Below are 18,852 nucleotides of genomic sequence, written 5' to 3' on the forward strand. Positions count from 1 at the left end.
AAAAGAAGGTTTCAACCATTTATCCATTTACTTTAGCTAGCAATTTCAACCATTTATCCATTATGCTAATCTAACTGTTTTAACCATTTACCTTTACATTAAGCTAACAGTTTTAACCAAGTATCCATTACTTTAATTTCAACCATTCATCCATCCATTACTTTTAGCTAACCATTTAAACCAATACATTTTGCTAATTATTTCAACTATTTATCAATACTTTAAGATAACCATTTCAACCATTTATCCATTACTCTAAGCTAACCATTTATTCATTATTTTTAGCTAACAAATTCAACCATTTATCCATTACTTGCAGCTGACTATTTAAAGTGGTTCTCCATACATTTTACTAATTATTTTAACCATTAATTTATACTTTTATATAACTATTTAAACCATTTATCCATTTGGCTTAATATCTTGGCTTAATATTTCATCTTTTTTATCCATTTATTTTCTCTAACAATTTCAACCAACATTACTTTTGGTTTAATGGTTCAAACATTTAATCATTACATTTGGCTCAACCATTTATCCATTATTTTTACATAACTATATCAACAAACTATTTCAACCATTTATCCATTAAATTTGGCTTAATATTTCAACCACTTATCCATCTTCCCAAGTGCCCCCTGGCAACTGCAGAAGTATTTACTGGGGTACACATACCCCTGATTGGGTATAACTGAGCTACATAATGGAAATGTGTAATTTATGAATTAATTAAAACATTTATAAAATACTGTGTGATACAATATAATTTATTTATTTGTCCTTCTAAATTAGCAGTCAGTTTTCATGAGGAAGCAGATTTGTTAGCTGATAGAAACACCGGTGTACTGTTTCTATGGCAAGGTTTACCAGTATATATCAGTGAGTAGGACCAATTTATTTGGTTTAGGATTTTTGTATCAATTGTGAAGATTTACTTCGATGTAACTGGTATTAAAATGTATTTCACTAGATCACACAAAAACAGATATTTCAACATGATCATTTTATGGATACATTTCAAACTTAGTTTGTTAATTGGACCAGGCATACAGCAACAGAGGATTTTATCCATATTGCCCATACCTTATACTTTCCTGAAAATACAATATACTAGAATTGTGCTACTCTACACAAACACAGTTTTGTTATATCATCACACACATTTTACTACACAATGTAACTGGTCACAATAACTTGTAACTTTCTGTTGTCCGCTAATGGCAGCCATAACAGAACAGTGAGAATTAAGCAATCCACAAAAATTTAATTACACACTATAATATGTGAATGTCTCTCACCATTGAAGAACTTGATAATGTCAGTGAAGTCCATGTTGTTGTCGATGATGATTTCGCGGTAAACTGTGACCAAGGCCAAGGCCAGAAAGAGCACAAACTGCTGCGAGGAAATCCTAGGAGCCACCCAGATCACCTCCCACACTGCAAACACATCTTCATACAGGAGCTCTGCACACACGCACGCACACACACACGCACGCACGCACGCACGCACACACACACACACACACACACACATGCACACACGCAAAACATTTTTTTAGAGACTTCTAAGTCTCCCCACTTTTAACTAGCTTTAATGGGTCTTTCTGAAAAGCTGAAACATGTTCCTGTGGTTCTGTTTACTGTTAAAGATAAAGGTGAGTTTTGCTCACTGGTATTAATCAACAATATAGTCAGTTACTGCTGCAGATGTATTATGGTCATTTTATCATATGTGTAAGTTAAGACCTCAGTTTTTCACCCTTTAAGGCATTTCTGCTTTTATTAGAAAGATTAGATATGGGCAGCAGAGAGAAACGTTGTTAAGAGACATGCCACAAAGGTGCTGAACCTACAACATTATGGGCACTTGGTACAGCATACCATAGTTTATTCTCCTGATGCTGCTGCCAGTCATGAGCTTCACCTGTACTGCATAGCATGCCAGAGATTTATGTCATCCCCACCAGTTGTGATCCACACTGTGTCATCTAACCATGAGGAGTGTCTAGTGCAGAACAACAATGACAAGAACACCTGCCAGCTTCCCATTTGCAAACACTGTGTGAGTGTGATCAAGAGACTTTGGCCCCTCAGGAGTCAAAATGACTTAATGCAGCTTTGAGGTACACAACTCAGTTAGAGAACAGAGGGGAGTGACAGTGGATGATGTGTTTTTCACCTCTCTTGAAGTCCAGCAGGAACCAGCGGTAACAGAAGTAGAAGTGAGTGTAATCTCCATTCTGCTGCATCAGTTCAAACAGCTCGGAGTCCAGGATCTGACAGCAGAGTGAGAGCAGAGAGAACGTCAATGGGTTTTAGTAGAAATACCAGCGTTCTCTGTCATGCACGCACGCACGCACACACACACACACACACACACACACACACACACACGCACCCACACACAGAGTAACATCACCTGAATCAGTGACCTCATGTTGGCAAAGTGTGTGTCCATGGCTCCACCATTAGGGAAGTTCTGACTCATCCTCTTCATTAGCTGAGTGAAACAGCTGTAAGCCAGGCACTCTGACACACATACACACAAACACACACACACACACACACACACACAGAAAGAACATAGGGTCATGTAGCCAGGACAGCGCTAAAACGGTTGCGTTGGCAACAAATAATATTTCCCAATATAATTTTGAACATTTGTGACATCAATGAGTGTCTATTTGCTGTTAATGCCAATGTGCAGGGTTCTGCGTGACACAACCTTATAAACAGGCAGTTTAATGTCATAGTATTCCAAATATAGAAAGAAATTTACCTCACCAGACTGTTCACTTTAAGTGAGCTGACCTGCATACACAGCGAACAGTCCAGTTTGTCAGCTATTACATTTGTGACACGAGTGTGAAGTCCATTTATTATTCCTATTATGAAATGAGGCATCTTAGCTTCAATTATGTAATGGCTACTGGGGCTATTTTTCATCATCTGTGCTATTTATAATAATTACTGTCAACAGATATGCAATATATGATGATTCTTTCTTCTCACCGTCATCCAGGATGACCATGAGTGGAGCGAGCAGGTCACACATGCCCTGAACGTAGCCCATCTCTAAATGCTCCCACACATAGCTGCAGGCAAGATGGAGAAAAGCCAAGACAAACAAGAGCTTGATCAGAGAGCAAACAAATCACATTCAACTCAACAGATTTAATGTACTTGTTATACTGTGGGTGGGGGTGTTTGTGTGTGTCTTCCAGTGGTGCAATGGAACTCAAGTACTTAAGGGAACATTTTATTTGTGACTTCTATTTGATTGTGTCCATTGTCTACTTAATACTCCAGTATATTACCATATAAAACACTGGGTGCACAAATAAATAAAATACTTAAATAATTTAATATTTGTTGAAAAAACTACTTCTTAATGTGTAAAGTAGTTAAACTCAGCTCCATCTTGACCAGCTACTTGCACATATGTATTAACAATCCAATAATCTAATATAAAATATCAACAAAGTGCCATTTTTCTGCATAGTGAGTACTTTGCTGATTATATCTATTATGCAGTATGTACGTTTACTCATGTAAGATTTTGAATGCAGGACCTTTACTTGTATTAAAATATTTTTACATTGTGGTATTGCGTTTACTTGAATCTATGCCAGCTCATTTTTTTGGCCACTTGGGGGCAGCAGAATTAAACACAACACTAACATGTTGTCACCTTTTAAGTTGATATGGTGTGACTTAGTTACACACCATGAAGAGAAAGCATTCATTGGAGTCTTGCTATTCACCACCTTGTAAATGTAAGACCAACATTCACTTGATTAGCTCAAGCTTGCTCCACACCAACTGCTGAGAGAAATATCTGGCTCTTTAGCTGCTAAATGCTCCACTATGTTCACCAGATAGTGGCTAACTCTCTCTGTCTGTTTGGTGCTGAGTAGGTAGTGTGCAGTGAGTTTGATTTATTTATTTATTTTTTTGAAAACAGCTGTCTTCTGAAAATGACGATGAGAGAAATTGACAGTGAGAGTGAATCAAAAGAAGTACAGTTGTGGGCTGTAAAACCTAAACAATTGGCTGATAGATGTTTAAAAGCTGAGGGGAACAGTATATCTGGGGGGTCATTCTCTGGCTTTGTTACTACAAGCGACATCCTTCACATTACATGTAATCCATTGTTCGTTTAAAAATATTGAATATAGCAGCATGGCGAGATCTCAAGACTTTTTCCACATACCTGCACATGATGTTGCGTAGTTTCTCCAGGTTGGCTGTGGTGAAGTAATAATAGTTGCGGTCGCAACGCTGCACATCTTTGTCTATCCTGTGGAGGTTGAGGGCAACTGTGTCCAACAGCTCGATCTGCACAAACAAAATATTGCTGAATGAGTGTAAATCAAAGTTTCTTTGGCATTTTAATTGACTTTTAGCCTTTAAGTCATGTTTTCCCCTCTTGTTGCAGGCTTGCTCAGTCAGATTAAATAAACAGACATATCCACATCCTCTACATACCGTATATGAGGAGAGTGAAGGTGATATCCCCTCTGCAGCAGCTCCATTGGTCACCAGTTTGTCCAGCTGACTGCACAGCCTGTCCTCTGTCAGAGAGTCCTGACGCCCACCCAGCACCCCCGGAGTGCTGCCCTCCTCCCCACCCCCCCCTTCCTCCTCCGTACTCTGACCGTCGTCTATGCTGGACAGGATCTGAGAATGAGCAGAGGTCACAGAGTAGTTTCTGGACGAGGGGAGACCCGAGTCAGGGGAGTCAAACTCCACCAGAGGGCGCTCCTCTGGGGGGAGGGCTGCAGGGGGAACCAGGGTGGTCATGGTGGGGGTATTGTCCTCTCCATTGGGGGTCTCCTGGCTCCCCGCATCCGGCTCATCCACCGACATAAACACCTGAAGAAGGATGGAACTTTAGAAGTGACAGCAGATGGCAGTGATGCAGGGTGAGATCATAAATCATATGGTTTGCATTTCTGTCCGTTGCAACTAGCTTTCTGCCTCCATCTTAACCTCTGTTACAGCTAATCCTCCCTTCATTAGTTAATGTGTACTTATCTATTGTAACTGCACACATAAACGTGTACATAAACACTATAGACAGTGTGTTCTCTTTTACTGCTATCACTGTAATCTTTCTTTTTAAGAACAGATGAATGAGCAGATCACTGTCACTTCCTTAAGGGACATTGTGTCATTTAGGAATATCAGATTTTTGCATTTAGACCAGCAATAAGAATAGTCCTGGTGGCCCAGGGGTTTAGACACCGACCATGGAATCGAAACTCCCCCCGTGTTCACTATCAAAACAAAATGCTCGAAAAATTAAATTAAAATTTTCAAAATTAATGCAGCAGGTGCCGAGTTGTCCTGACAAGATATCCTATGTGAGGGTTGGCAATGGCTTGGAGGTAGAGCTGGTCGTCGGCTAGTTGAAAGAACGTCGGTTTGATCCCCAACTTTCCTCGCAGGGCACCTGGGCAGTTGGCACCTTGCATGGTAGAGTCATCAGTGTATGAATGTGTGTGAATGGAGTGAAAGTGCCATGTAGTGTAAAGCTTTGTAAGACTAGAAAAGCGCTATACAAGTACAGTCCATTTACTGTCCTTAGCTGGATTCAATTTAGTTTTATTTATATAGTGTCAATTCTTAACAGAAGTTATCTCACTGCACCTTTTATACAGAGCAGGTCTAGAGCGTACTCTACTCTTCCTATGATGCAACACCATAAAATCTCCTGTTAGATGCATGAAACCTGGGACTCTACATCCCAGTTTGTAACACATGCTTTCTATTATCAAAAAATGCTTTCTATATCGCTAAGTTTAACAAGCAGACAGATGTTTGTTGGCTTGATGTCACATTGTGTTGAGTTTCACCTCATTGCTGAGTGTGGAGTCTCTGTGAACCAGTCGTAGGACATGGCTGTCAATGCTGCTGCCGGAGGAGAGCTTGGCAAAGATGGCCGACTGCATCTCCTTCTCCCTCTGCTTGACGATTACTTCACATGCCTTCCACTCACGCATCACCTGCTGGTAGCGCTCGCTGATCTTTGCATCAATCTTCACGGGGACAAAAAGGCAATCACATATTGCTTTTCAAATTAAGAGGCAAATTCAGACAGTGTGTGTGTGTGTGTGTGTGTGTGTGTGCTGTACCTGGCTCATGTCCTTTTTGCCCATGCCGAACTTGTAGTGTCCCAGCAGGAAAGGCCAAACCTCCTTCCTGATGTCGTGTTGCACTCCGCCATAATAAACAAGCCTAAGCAGCTCCAGCTCCTTATAGTTCTATACACACACACACACACACACACAAACAAAGAGAAAGAAAAATAGGAATATAAAGTAAAATAAGAATTCAGATGACATTAAGAAGAAGCCTGGTGTGAGTGGTGAGAGGAACAAGAGGAAGAGGAAGTGCATTAATAATGGAAGGAGTGGAAGAGAAAGAGTGATTGCGATCCATACAGAGAAAGGCAGACGAGTGCAGAAGATAAAGCGAACAGATATGAATAGAGTGTAAATTAGTAATGATGACTTTGTTGGAGTTGAATGATGAATGATTACAGAGGCTGCTTTAATAGCTACGATGGTCTCTTACTGCACCCTGTAATGAGACTTCATTTCACTGAAACTCATTATATTTTCATTAGAGTGAAGGAGAGAGCAGGGCTGGATCACGGTCCCAAGAGGTCCCTGGGTACATGCCCCTCCACTTTCCGGTGTCTTCCTTGCCTTCCTCTTCCCAAATGTATCCACTAGACCAAAATCTAGCTGTCTGACATAAGTGACATTGGGCCTCATTCACTATTATGTGCGTGGAAATGTTCTTACTTTGCACACTTCTTTAAAAAAATGAATTAAAAAATGTTGTTCTAATCAGAGAGGTGCATACTGCCTGTTTGCCTAGATGTGTGTCCTGGCTCAAGGCTTGCGTTCTTTCCCCTCTGCTCTTCTCCCTGAACAGCTGCACCTTCAGTCACCAGTCTGTCAAGCTCCTGACGTCTGCGGATGACAACACCCTCATTGGGCTCATACCATACATAACTTGAGCATAAAGGCAAAAAGCTAAAGAATTTCATGACTGAAGAAACTGAAACAGTAGTGTTGGAGTAGGAAGCCACAAAAGGCATGTTATATTACACATTATGAAAACCAAAACAATTACTTTAGGATGCAGCTACCTTGTGATTGACAAGTCGCTACCATGGCGACCTGTTTGCATATCCTGCAAAAGTTCATTTATTTCAGTAATTCAATTTAAAAGGTCAAACTAATATATTATATAGACTCATTACATGCAAAGTGAGGTATTTCAAGCCTTTATTTGATATCATTTCGATGATTATGGCGTACAGTTTATGAAAACCCCAAATTCAAAATCTCAGAAAATTAGAATAGTGTGAAAAGGTTCAGTATTGTGGGCTCAAAGTGTCACATTCTAATCAGCTAATTAATCCAAAAGACCTGCAAAGGGTTCCTGAGCCTTTAATTGGTCTCTCAGTCTGGTTCAGTGGAATTCACAATCATGGGGAAGACTGCTGACCTGACAGTTGTGCAGAAAACCATCATTGACACCCTCCACAAGGAGTGAAAGCCTCAAAAGGTAATTGCAAAAGAAGTTGGATGTTCTCAAAGTGCTGTATCAAGGCACATTAATAGAAAGTTAAGTGGAAGAAAAAGGTGCACAAGCAGCAGGGATGACCGTAGCCTGGAGAGGATTGTCAGGAAAAGGCCATTCAAATGTGTGGAGGAGCTTCACAAGGAGTGGACTGAGGCTGGAGTTACTGCATCAAGAGCCACCACCCAGAGTCTGGAGGAAGAATGGAGAGGCACACAATCCAAGATGCTTTAAGTCCAGTGTGAAGTTTCCACAGTCTGTGTTGGTTTGGAAGTCCAGTGTGAAGTTTCCACAGTCTGTGTTGGTTTGGGGAGCCATGTCATCTGCTGCTGTTGGTCCATTGGGCTTTATTAAGTCCAGAGTCAGCGCGGCCATCTACCAGGACATTTTAGAGCACTTTATGCTTCCTTCAGCAGACGAGCTTTATGGAGATGCTGACTTCATTTTCCAGCAGGACTTGGCACCTGCCCACACTGCCAAAAGTACCAAAACCTGGTTCAATGACCATGGGATTACTGTGCTTGATTGGCCAGCAAACTGCCTGACCTGAACCCCACAGAGAAGCTATGGGGCATTGCCAAGAGAAAGATGAAAGACATGAGACCGAACAATGCAGAAGAGCTGAAGGCCGCTATTGAAGCATCCTGGTCTTCCATAACACTACAGCAGTGCCACAGGCTGATAGCATCCATGCCACGCCGCATTGAGGCAGTAATTCATGCAAAAGGGGCCCAAACCAAGTACTGAGTACATATGCATGATTATACTTTTCAGAGGGCTGACATTTCTGTATTTAAAATCCTTTTTTTTATTGACTTCATGTAATATTCAAATTTTCTGAGATTTTGAATTTGGGGTTTTCATAAGCTGTACGCCATAATCATCGAAATTATATCAAATAAAGGCTTGAAATACCTCACTTTGCATGTAATGAGTCTATATAATATATTAGTTTCACCTTTTAAGTTGAATTACTGAAATAAATTTTTGCACTATATGCTAATTTTTCAAGTTTCACCTGTAGCTCCACCCTGTCATTCGAATATGGTCACTTCTGGTTCCAAAAAACAAGATGGGGACGGCCAAAGTGCCAAACTCTAGGCTTTAAAACAGTAGTCCACAAACCCAGAGCTGCCAACTCTCACACATTGAGAATGAGAATCACGCAATTGCCAATTTTCACACGCCATACATCACTTTTCTCACGCATTGGAAAAACTAATGTAGCCTATAATTAATTGCGTCAAGGTAAACATACACTCTTGCTTATTATGAACTATAATATTCCATACATTCTCCAGAATGTAAAGAAATACAGTCTCTGGTTTGACACATAGATTCTGGGGTGAAGACTCTTAGGTTTGGGCTACCATGTCTGGAGGTTGGCAAGTATCCTGATCATACTGATCTGACCGTGATTATTGACTTGGCTTTTTATCTACACATATATGTGGCTGTTGAACTTTTAAAACAAAAGTCATGAGTACAAACCAAAGGGTGACATCACGGTGGCTACATCTACTTCTTTTATACAGTCTCTCCTTGAGACCCTATGCCAGATTTAGGTATTCTATACAGCTACTTCATAAGGAAACAATGTCATTATTTTTATTCCATTTAATATTTCCTTTGTTTAATCTTGCTTTCTGTATTTTGTGCCGCTCTATCAAGTGAATATAAAAATGTGCACACAATTATAATCAGATTACTACACTTGTTCATTTGGATTAGCTAATATGCTCTCAATAAGGTTTTTTTTCCCTACAGGCACAGCCATGCAACTAACAGCAGTAATAGTTACCTGCCTATAGCAGATTTGATCTAAGCAATTTCAGCATCATGACATGCTGTTTTAACATTTACTCAACCCACTTGCAACCCCTTTATCACTGATCACTTCTTACACTGATGAGTGAAAACACTCATCTCAGAAAACTCTCCCGTGATTGCAGCATTGCGACTTGTGGAATGTGGGATTTGTAGTTTTTGAACCAGGAACAGATATACGATACACCAGCACCACCTACACAGCCATTGCCACACTTGATGTAAACAAGATTACTAAATAATATTTCTAACAACAACCTATTATAACAATTTGTTCTTGTGGAAAAAGAACTCACAGGTTACGTCAGCTTATCACACTTACTGTAAATAAGCCTTGCACAGCCCCCCTGATGTGGACCATGATTTACCTATGAGGCTTGATCAATACCAATGACTCAATGATGACTTGGCAATCTGCTGTGATTTCTGGCTTTAACTTCACTGGCCTGCAGATGAAGGGGTGGACGGGTAGAGGGGTGTCAGATGGTGCAGGAAGAAGATTAAAAGTCTTGTTTATGTGATTGTAATTCCTGCTACTTGCTGGAAGAGGTCAATCAAGCTCCTAGGTTTCTTTTTTCTTTCAACCTCACTGTTTGCTGCTGTATAAACCTCTCTGCTCTGTACCCACCTTGCAGTCTTTCTGGTATTTGCTCCACACCTCTTTGCTGAGGCCCCCGGCCGCCTCGCAGGGTCTGTCTGGAGGGACGATGTTGTGGTTGACCAGAGCTGACAGGTGAGTCCGCACAGTGGACAGGTGTCGACAGTAGGCCAGCCCTGATGGACATGTGAGACAAGGACAGACGCACACAGCTGAGACCAAGCACCGATAACGTCAAATAGTATTTATATTTCCTGAAATCACAGATTTGTCTCAGAAGGCTTTACAGTCTGTAGAACATAACCCTTTATGCTTAGACACTCAATATGATATGATACGACACCTTCCACTGCCTACATTGTTGCACTTTATTATGTTATACAGCTCACCTTTGCTTGCTTATAACACTGTTGCCAGTTAGCACACTGACACCAGAAACATTCGTGGAGGAATACTAAAACATTTCTATGGAGTGCTGTCTTGCTCATGATGTTTGATTTGATGGTTTAGCACCTATCTACACATTCCAGGGTTGAACAGGCTTGATTTATTGTCAGTTAATAAATTTAACAGCCATGTAAAAACCTTGTATTAATTGTCCCACCACTGTGTATAAGCAGTAGACCCACTATTAAAGATAATGTAAGAATACAAGGTTTCCCCTGTCATACACCACCTGAATGTCTGTGGTCAGGTGACATACAGAATGAACAACGTGCACCAATATGTCCTCAAACTCACAAGATTTATGTAAACTTAAATGATCATCTTTCACTATTTACAGGCACAAAAAAAATCTTACATATGTTGCATACTACCCTGAAATGTTACAATCTTGCCATGCATGTTTAATTGTAATTATGTCCTTAAACAATTCTATTGTATTTGGAATATTGTGTAAACCTGCTTTTATAAAATAACTGTATCATTATACAGAGCAACTAGCTAATGGTAAAATATTGTCTTCACACTGATGCTGTAATTAAAAACAATATTTGAATAGCACTATAAATGTTATATTACCCAGCAGTTTATTACATGTTTGACATATTTACAGGGATATTTCAATACAGTTTGAACACTTGTTTCTTTATCCAGCAGCAGCTGCTGCATTGAGTCATGCATTATTTTTAGTAATTTTTAATAACTTTAATTGATTTTAAAATCAATTTTGCTCTCAACTGGAAGCAGTACAATGTTACTACTGCCTCTTATTTTACTTGTTACACTCTTATTCTCAAATAAGACTCAGCATAGAAACTTGCCTGGGGACAAGATTTTGACTATAAGATTACTCTTTTCTAAATAGATGAATTATTAGTTTTTAGCATATTGTTAGGCTACTTGCATTGTATTATATATGTTTAAATAACATAAAATTGTCGGCATACACTTCACTAAAAATATTAACTTCTGATTCACTTGTGTATAAGAAAGGAGTTTAGATGTCTGCCACAATTAATGTCACAATCAACAACATTCAAACAGCTAGAAATGAATGAATCAATGCTGTGCAGAACATCCGTACTTACATCCATAAAAGGCTCTGGAGACTATCTGCCTCTTCATGTTCTGGCAGAGCATCTTAAGAGGAACACTGGTGGAAAGAAAAGAAATCAACCACTTTTGCCAAGCCTTAGTCTGATATTTTTTTAATTTTTAATTTTTATTATATGCCTTTTAATGAGGAATCCACCAGCATGGCTGAAGCTGAAGCAAAGACAGTAATGGCTTAATGTGTTTTATCTAATGGACAGATGGACTAGATAAAAAGTCTTACTTACAAACTATAAAGAGAAAGTCAATAATTATTATTATTAAACACTCATTTGGGTTGTATTTGATTGATTAACAGGAGTGTCTTGCTATAATTCTTTCAGAATTGATCCAGTGCATCGTAAAATCTCATTCTAAGGACATACGTATGAATGTCTGATGGGTCGTGTATGCAGGTACAGCCGACCGGGTAGTCGAACGACACGTTGCTACCCGCCGTGGTGCAGGACTGGCACAGCGACTCGTGAGTGGTTACTTCGGCCTGTTGCCACGACGACGGGCTGCCTCCGAAACCCTGCATCTCCATCATCTCCCCGTGGTCTAAACCAGAGAGAATAAAAGTGAGAAGACAGAGAGGGGTCTCAGTGCTCGGAGACAAAATGGATGCTGCATTTTAATGTGCTACGTTGTTTGTTATTTAGAAGTCTCAGTGCCTTCAAATCCGCTTCACACTGGCTATGTTCTATGCCTTACATATTATGACATAGGTCCCTCAGCTCAACCATAAATACATCTTTCCATGTATTGTTCTTTGTTATTCATGACATCAAGAGATGAGTAGATGGATGAAAGTTTGACACTCATGTTACATGTGAGAGCTGGAAAAATAAAGCGTAGAGAGGAAACCAAAAGTGGAGGGGGACGGTTCAAGAAGCAGGAACGGTGCTGTGGGAGAGACAGGATGCAGAGAGAGGATGCAGGGAAGCCATGCTGGATCAGTTCATTCAGAGGTGAGACAGCAGAGCTCAGGGACGCTCCAGACAAACAGGAAAGGGCAGAGAGAAAGTGAAGGAGTTGATAGAAGAGGAGAAGGCAGGGACGAGGCTGACGCTCAGGCCATGCAGGATGCATAAAGCCAGAACAAGACAAGAGACACCAAAAGAAATTATCTCATAAACAGAAACAAATGGACACTAGGAAAAGGGCACACAAAGAGGAGGGAAAAAAATCATAAAAACTTCAACATTAAATAAATGCTCTTCACCTTAATTCTTCAGGTTGGAGCTGATGACCTGTCATAAATATGAAGCTGCGCTTTCGTTGTTCAATAACCCCAAAAACAAATAATATTAAGAACAAAAAAAAACCCGAACAGAAAAAATGTTGGAGCGAGACCGACATTTGGCCTCCTTCCTCTTTACTTTAGAACTAGATGTGATCAACAACTGCTTTTGGGATCAGTAATGCAACCCTGCTCACACAAGGACTCCACGTCTCTACTACTGCGGAACCCCACAGGACCGTAATGAGAGGGGTAGAGGAGGGGGCGAGGGGAGGGGAAGGGGCTGGTGGGGTTGGTGAAGAATTACAGTGAACAGCATTGCAGCAAACAACTGCACAAACAGAGTAGGAACAACTGAGGTAGTCAGAGAAGAGGAAGAGAAATCAAAACAAACAGAGGAGGAGACTGTGAGAAAGGATTTTCCATCACAAATACGTAGAAACACTTAGTCGTTCTTTAAAAAACAATGAAACAGGTGCATATTTCCCATGCAAAAATTGTCAAGCATGTTGCAAGTGAGAAATGAAAGGACAAAAAGAAGGAAAAGGATTAAGTCAAATTAAAGGAGTGCAAAAAACTAAGCAAATTATCAAAGCGTTTCTTGGCCACAACAGTGTAAACCCAACAGTGCTGAGACATGCTTCAAGAGCTATACCCACTGATAACTGTAAATCCCAGTATGCAAAGCAGCCAGAAAGGCCCTGACCTAGACAAGGAGACCTGGGGAAGTCTGGATCTGTGTACCAGTGATGAAACCAGGTGACAGAGGTGTGCAGTCACTGTGTTTAACAGCACTCTCTACATGGCTGTCAATTTGACAGTGTGTCTTTCACGGGCTTGTGTAAGGATCCCTGCCAAGCATGTGGATTAAACTGTGTCGCTAAGCGGTGGGAAGAAAGAGAAGAGACAGAGAGAGAGAGTGAAATATAGCAGGAAGGGTGTGGGGGGAGTGTTCCAGGGGCTGCTGTGGCATTAACTGGGTGTGTGACAATATCTGGGACAAAGCCACCATTTTCCAATGACAGGATGTTATAGGGCCAGATTACAATGTCTAGGGACTCTTAACTTCCAGCTGAAACTGTATTTCATTGTTGAGTAAATGCTACTGAATGGTTGGATTAGGCTACCAGTGGCTGGGTTTGTGTTGCATTTGCCTCTAAAGATAATCCTAAATTAAAAAAGTGTTAATCTGGCTGCTTACTGACAGTTTTACTGACTGTTTGTAACTGTTCATCCATCAAGATGGTGTGCGCTGAAGACTCGCTCATGCCCTGAGACTTCCTCTCTTTGTGCTTGTGCTCCTCCTCTTCCTGTCCCCCTCCATCTGACACTCGGGAGCTGCAGCTGCACCTACAATTCACTAGCATCGAAGGAGATCTACATTATAGTTTATTTCACATGTGCAGAACTTGAGACTGTGCTGACAGCTCACAGCTATACTTACAATTTGACATTAGGGTTTGATGAAACCTTCATACACAGAACAGTATGAACCTTTGACAAAGCATAGCAGCAAAGCAAGCAGGAATTCTGCATGTTGTATTTAGAAGATGCTACATGTAGCATTTTAAAACATCAATGGCATTAACAAATTATTTTCATACAAGGGTACAATACAGTTTTTTGAAGTTAACGTGTGGATTTTTGGTGAGGTTTCCGCTGATCACAAGTGTTTTAAGTTAGTTTCGTTTTGCACGGGTCTCATCCATACGGGTTCTGTCTGAAGGTAACCTAACAGCAGACCAAGTAATAAGCAGCAGAGCAGACTTAGAAAATATTATGAATTGTGATTATATGATAACGATTTTCTCATAAAAAATCTTTCTGGACATGTCAGATTACACAGATTTGTGGGATAGATTTTTAATGTTCAAAAAGTTTTGAACCTCCAGTCCAGGAGTTTCTAACTGAATTAAAATAAATTATCTTTGAGGTGAAAAGGTGCCACAAGAGGTTAAAGAGGAGGGAAGACCAAATCATATTTTAAATTGCCCCCTGCTGCCTGAATTTAGTGTTTCTGTTTACATAGCCAAAATAAAAACATTTCCGTCATAAATTGATCACACTGATCTGACTATGATTATTGACTTGGCTTCTCATGTACACATACTTTTAAACTGTGAATGTGGCTATTGAACTTTTAAAACTAAATTCCTGAGGATAAAGAAGGATGACCCTGACCCCCGAGGTGGGATATGACACAGAAGGCCTACCTACTCATAAAATGAACCGACCTCCAATAAAGAAGCTCACTCCAAACTAAATTGAGAAGTTGGCAGCCCTGGCATTCATTTGGTGTCGTGTTTCTGTCTACCTGATAAATATAAGCTGTCCACTTTCCTTTAAACTCTGTTTTGGTCTCCACCAACTCCTGTGAAAAATATCTGGATCTTGAGCTGTTACATGCTCAACTTTCTTCACCAGCTAACTGCTAACTTTGTGTGTTTGCTGCTGAGTAACTAGCATACAGTGGGTTTAACTTAACAGAACTTTTGAAGAAAACTGCTGCTGCAGTGGCTGGAAACAAAGCTGATGACAGCACCTGTGTACCTTAAAAAACTAAACAATTAGTTCAAAGTTAACGCTAAATATTGATTAGTGGAACAATTATTAAAATCATGATAGAGACAATACCAGAGAATTTCTACTACATTTTTTAAACTAAATCAAAGCAGGTGGAACAAAGTTAGAGGCACCAGAGACTGTACATCGCCTTAGCGATTGGCGTACTATTTTGTATCTATAGGCCGAATATTGTTTAAAGCAACTTTGCTTTTCAGTTTTGTGTTGATCTACATGAACTTCCCCTTTGTTAACACAGCCAACCCCAGCCTACTCCACACTGTTGGGCTTGGCCTCAGGCAGCACACACACAGGCAGACGAAGCTGGGGGAGGTGGGGTTGAGAGGTGGAAGGGAGGAGGGCCTGGGTGGGCATGATGGGGTGTAGGGGGATGTCTGAAGCTGGGGTGAGGTCTCAGGAGTGGGGGGCGGTGGGGTTGGGTGGGTGTGTTTAGGTGATAAAAACCTTTCATGACATTAGGGTCTGTGAGGTTCCGCGAGCAGATCATTGAGATCATAGCATGGAGCCTATCTTCCTCTTCCTCGTCATCGTCCAGCGACGGAGCACGGCTGCCCGTGGTGTGGTGGTAGTTTATAGTGACTGCTTGCACCAGGACAACAGAGAACACAGTTAGAACAGTGCCACCCTTCAGACCTTGGGAAGAGCATCGTGGGAAAGTCACCACACTACACGCGTACTTTGTAATCACATCATGGGAAGACAAAATTCAAGCAGATATACTGTACTTATTTTTAAAAAGGCAAATACAATCACAGAAATGGGTGTTAACCGTAAAAGAATATTACATTTTTGCTGTGGGCATGGCAATGAAAAAGTGGTACTTACTTGCGTCGTAGCGGTATCCAGGGTAGACGATGCGAAACACGTAGTCAGCAGCTGTCTCCTCCTCACCGTTCCTGTCCTGGTCTATGAGCCTAGCAGCACTGCTCCTCTTCCTCAGTTTAGGGAACACCTTTCCCTGCAAAACAAGCACAAATGATGGCAAAATGGCATCTTCATTGGCTAAGCAAACACAGCCCTCTCGGTTATTCCCTCCCCTTTGTATATGATGGAATTTAATGTGATCATAACGCTGTTTACATGTTGTCTTTACTTGTATCCAGGTCATACTGTGTATCTGTGCCACTTGGTGTGAGGCTCCTAAATGTGATTTAAATAAAAGACACAAGTGATTTCATTTGGGGGGAAAGGTTGCTAGTGGATGTGCCCTCATGTTTTAACATCTCTCCTGCAGTATCAACACTGGCCAGGCATTTAGATACATGTAACCTTGAGTTTAGGCGTGAATACGGCTCTAACAAGGTGACACACCTTGCCTTTCTGGGACCAGAGGGGGGGCTCCAGTTGACCCCGTGGCAAAAGGCCTGTTTCCAGACAGGAGAGGAAAGCAAGGAGGTGACCACCAGGGGGGAAGTGGAGGGGAGGCCGTTGGATCCCATCCTGACTGACCAGAACCAGTGTACCACCACAGTCAGCTGGAATATACGTGAAAAACAACATTAAGCAAGGATGAGATTAGAAAAAAAGGACAGAATGGACCATGTTATAAACCTTTAGATTAGTTTAAGACATTTTCTTCAAGTTAAAGATCCATTCAGTTCAATTGTATTTATATGCCTCCAAATCACAACATTTTGATATAGAGCAGGTCTAGACTGTACTCTACAATATTATTAAACTCCTTCTAATATTAGAATGGATTGTTGTATAAATCATGTTCAAAGAGAGTGAGAGTACATGCACATACACAAACAAATGTATTAGATACAGAAGGAGAGACAGTATAAAAGATGAAGAAGTTGTCACCAAGGTAGGCCTGCACTGCCCATTAAAAACAAATGTACTCTTTATCAAGACATGCAATCAATGTATTGATATGACAGCATCTTATGAAACACAGTCCCTTTGTGACAGAACGCTCTTAATATAAGATGATGGGTGAAGTGTGAAATCACTGTGTGTACAAGGATGACTGAATTAGGACGTATTGTGGGAAAGGAGCAGTATACTCACGGCGTTGGTGACAGTGGATACAGACTATCTGACGCAGTGGGACAGTCAGGGCATAGTCCCAGTAGATACTGACAGAAAGGGAAATGTCGAGTTGTAAAATTAAGCTTCAGAGGCAGTGGTTGGAATTTCAAATCATTGTTAGTGTCATTATATGCATTTCACATGGGGAGTTAGATCATTATATATAATACATAGCAGGTGTGTTTTGGCTACCTCTTCTCCAGGTCACAGTCTCCCAGCGTGCCGTTGATGAGCTGGTTAGGTGTCCACTTCAGGGTGAGGTTCTCCCCAGCCTGGTGTAGTGACAGGTAGCCCCGCAAAACCTCCATGTCCTTCTTCTACCGTGGGAGAAGGAAGAGGAAGAAAGAAGGACATGACGTGAGACTAGAGGTTTGAAGGTGTCAAGTTTGGAGAAAAAGACAGAGAGCAGAAAATTGAGGCTGCATCCTCCCGCCATTTTTATCCAAACAACTGCTGTGAGATTTGCTGTTTAACCACCTGAAAACTTGCAGTGGCAAAGAGCTAGCTTGGCTGTGTCCAAAGTTAAAAATATATGCCTACCAATATCTCTAAAGCAGACTAATTTGTTGTTATTGTTTTAGGGAGAGTTACACTCTGTAATGAACTTGACCTGTCAAACTGTTTCTCTCTGCTTACAGTCTTAATGCTACGCTAGGCCAATCGCCCTCTGACTCTAGTGTCATTCACAGAAACAAGATTTCAATCTTCTCACCTAACTCTCGGAAATATAAGCACATTTCCTGAAACGTTTAACTATTTATGTTAAACATGAACTATTTGTTACTAAATAAACAACACTCAAAGTTTAAGTTATAGAAATCTATAATTAGTTATACATATATGAGAGTTTACCACTATAACTCAGCATACCTACAGTACATGTTACATTGTATATAGACAGAAACTACATTATGAGAGAAGCAGAGAATAGGATCACATACAATACCATTTAGCATGCACAGCATGCAGTAAGTGCTGAATATATCTGTGTGTGCACTCAGCCATGTGTGTTAGCTTCTGGCGAAGGCTGAGCATTGTGGGCAGCAAATATGTGCTCATTATATATTCCCAGGGCCAAACATGCTGAAGCTACTTGGCAGTGCAGAGCACATTACAGCTTTCATTTCCAAGATCACACATACAAAATACTGTGTGTCTGTGTGCAGCACAATAACAGATGAAAACAGCAATCATTTGCAATTTATTTGTACACCAGCTGAGTGGGTGCAAAGTGCTGTCTGAGTGCAGTGCATATATGTAGGCTTCCAAGTTGGATTTCTGCCTTCATCCCAGAGCAACAGTAGCTTCAGGGTCTCCACAGCACCACATCAAGACCTGTTACTTCCGTATTATTCCACCAAAAAAGTTACGCCAAAAAAGTCAGGACCCAGAAGCTAGTATAGCCGTTAACAGTGATATTATATCTCTCT

The 18,852-nt window shown here is 40.8% G+C and overlaps 1 protein-coding gene across 2 annotated transcripts in view; it reads right to left on the reverse strand.

The window, feature by feature from the left end:
- sgsm2 (small G protein signaling modulator 2) overlaps positions 1 to 18,852 on the reverse strand; it is a 102,929-nt gene that overhangs the window by 3,326 nt on the left and 80,751 nt on the right. The window contains exons 8-23 of one of the 2 annotated variants that reach the window (XM_038693912.1): positions 17,615 to 17,739; positions 17,402 to 17,469; positions 16,700 to 16,863; positions 16,214 to 16,346; positions 15,833 to 15,967; positions 11,949 to 12,123; positions 11,559 to 11,623; positions 10,057 to 10,202; positions 6,140 to 6,268; positions 5,861 to 6,043; positions 4,491 to 4,877; positions 4,216 to 4,340; positions 3,015 to 3,097; positions 2,422 to 2,531; positions 2,182 to 2,278; positions 1,299 to 1,466 (exon numbers count right to left, since the gene is read on the reverse strand). In XM_038693912.1, coding sequence (XP_038549840.1) covers positions 1,299 to 1,466; positions 2,182 to 2,278; positions 2,422 to 2,531; positions 3,015 to 3,097; positions 4,216 to 4,340; positions 4,491 to 4,877; positions 5,861 to 6,043; positions 6,140 to 6,268; positions 10,057 to 10,202; positions 11,559 to 11,623; positions 11,949 to 12,123; positions 15,833 to 15,967; positions 16,214 to 16,346; positions 16,700 to 16,863; positions 17,402 to 17,469; positions 17,615 to 17,739 — 2,293 coding nt within the window. The remainder of the gene's footprint in view (positions 1 to 1,298; positions 1,467 to 2,181; positions 2,279 to 2,421; positions 2,532 to 3,014; positions 3,098 to 4,215; positions 4,341 to 4,490; positions 4,878 to 5,860; positions 6,044 to 6,139; positions 6,269 to 10,056; positions 10,203 to 11,558; positions 11,624 to 11,948; positions 12,124 to 15,832; positions 15,968 to 16,213; positions 16,347 to 16,699; positions 16,864 to 17,401; positions 17,470 to 17,614; positions 17,740 to 18,852) is intronic. The other variant, XM_038693913.1, reaches the window with a different exon arrangement.

This window comes from Micropterus salmoides, unplaced genomic scaffold (assembly GCF_014851395.1).
Source record: "Micropterus salmoides isolate LMB-PRFRI ecotype aquatic unplaced genomic scaffold, ASM1485139v1 Ms_hic_scaffold_3, whole genome shotgun sequence".
Taxonomy (NCBI): Eukaryota; Metazoa; Chordata; class Actinopteri; order Centrarchiformes; family Centrarchidae; genus Micropterus; species Micropterus salmoides.